Source organism: Priapulus caudatus, unplaced genomic scaffold (genome assembly GCF_000485595.1).
Source record: "Priapulus caudatus unplaced genomic scaffold, Priapulus_caudatus-5.0.1 Scaffold3529, whole genome shotgun sequence".
Taxonomy (NCBI): domain Eukaryota; kingdom Metazoa; phylum Priapulida; class Priapulimorpha; order Priapulimorphida; family Priapulidae; genus Priapulus; species Priapulus caudatus.
Window position 1 is genome coordinate 1,685 of NW_014580590.1, and position 1,393 is coordinate 3,077.

Here is a 1,393-nt window from a genome sequence, read left to right on the forward strand (position 1 = left end):
CTCTCTCTCTCTCTCTCCCTCTCTCGCGCGCTCTCTCTATATATCTCTCTCTTTCTCTCTCTCTCGCGCGCGCTCTCTCGCACGCGCTCTCTCTCTATCTATCTATCTCTCTCTCTCTCTGCTCTCTGTCTCACTCTTTTTTTTCTTCTCTCTCTATCTATCTATCTCTCTCTCTCTCTGCTCTCTGTCTCACTCTCTTTTTTTCTCTCTCTCTCTAGCTATCTCTCTCTCTCTCTCTCTCTCTTGTGCTCTCTCTTTTTCTGTCCACCCATGACGCAGCATCTCTCTCTATCACTAACTCTCTCTCTGCATCATTACAGCATTGCTAAGATAGAGATCCTCCCCACAACACTTCATCTCTCCACCACTAACTCTCCTTCTATCTCTGCATCATTACAGCATGATAGCGCGAAAGGAAGGGAGACAGAGACACATAGATGAAGCCATCACCGCACACACTCACCCGCGGATGCTGGAGATGTCACTCATGTTGTCGACGCGCGCGAGGTTGGACGTCGACACGGACGTTTCGATCTGACCGTCCACGTCAAACGTCGTCTCGTAGTTCGGCTGACCGTCCGGCCGGTCCGGCGCCCGGATCTGCTGACCCGTAGGATCCGTCATGCTCCTCTTCATGTAGCGCTGAGAGCAGGCGAGAGGTGGTCAGTATCAAGGGGAGTAGTGGTCAGTATCAAGGGGAGTAGTGGTCAGTATCAAGGCGAGAGGTGGTCAGTATCAAGGGGAGTAGTGGTCAGTATCAAGGCGAGAGGTGGTCAGTATCAAGGCGAGAGGTGGTCAGTATCAAGGGGAGTAGTGGTCAGTATTGATGGGGCAGTGAGTAGTGGTCAGTATCGGTGGGGCAGTGGAAGTGGTGTTACATATGATGGGGTAGGGTAGTGGTAGGGTCATCTTAGTGATTGACCAGCACAGAATTCCAGTTCTATCGCTGGCCTATCGGCGGGCACGAGAGAGAGTCAGTATAGGTGGGCAGGGGGTCATCCTAGTGCTTGACCACCACAGAATTCTAGCTCAATAGTTGACCCTCGAGGCTTCTCCCTCCTCCTCTCTTTCTGACCCTCTTCCTCTCATCTTTCTCTGACCCTCCCTCTTAGCTCTCCAGACATTGGGATACAGACACCCTATAGCAGATACTGGATACCTCTTCCCCGTCTTTCTTCCTCATTTCTCTAGACTTGGGATACGGACACACTATAGCAAATACTGCATATCTCTGCCCCGCTCTCTCTCTCTCTCTGTCTCTATCCTCCCCCTCTCCCTCCACCCTCCCACCTTCCCCCCATCACCCTCCCCCTCCTCTCTCCCCTTCTCCCTCACGATCCCTCCCTCCCCCTCTCCCTCCACCCTCCCACCTTCCCCCCATCACCCTCCCCCT

At 53.2% G+C, this 1,393-nt stretch overlaps 1 protein-coding gene across 1 annotated transcript in view; it reads right to left on the bottom strand.

Annotated features, from left to right (window-relative positions):
* LOC106819485 (afadin-like) overlaps nucleotides 1-1,194 on the bottom strand; it is a gene marked incomplete at its 3' end in the record, with an annotated part of 2,751 nt that extends 1,557 nt beyond the window's left edge. The window contains exons 1-2 of the mRNA XM_014824107.1: nucleotides 1,185-1,194; nucleotides 464-643 (exon numbers count right to left, since the gene is read on the bottom strand). Of these exons, the coding sequence (XP_014679593.1) occupies nucleotides 464-636 (173 nt within the window). The remainder of the gene's footprint in view (nucleotides 1-463; nucleotides 644-1,184) is intronic.
* Between the last annotated feature and the right edge of the window lie 199 nt (nucleotides 1,195-1,393).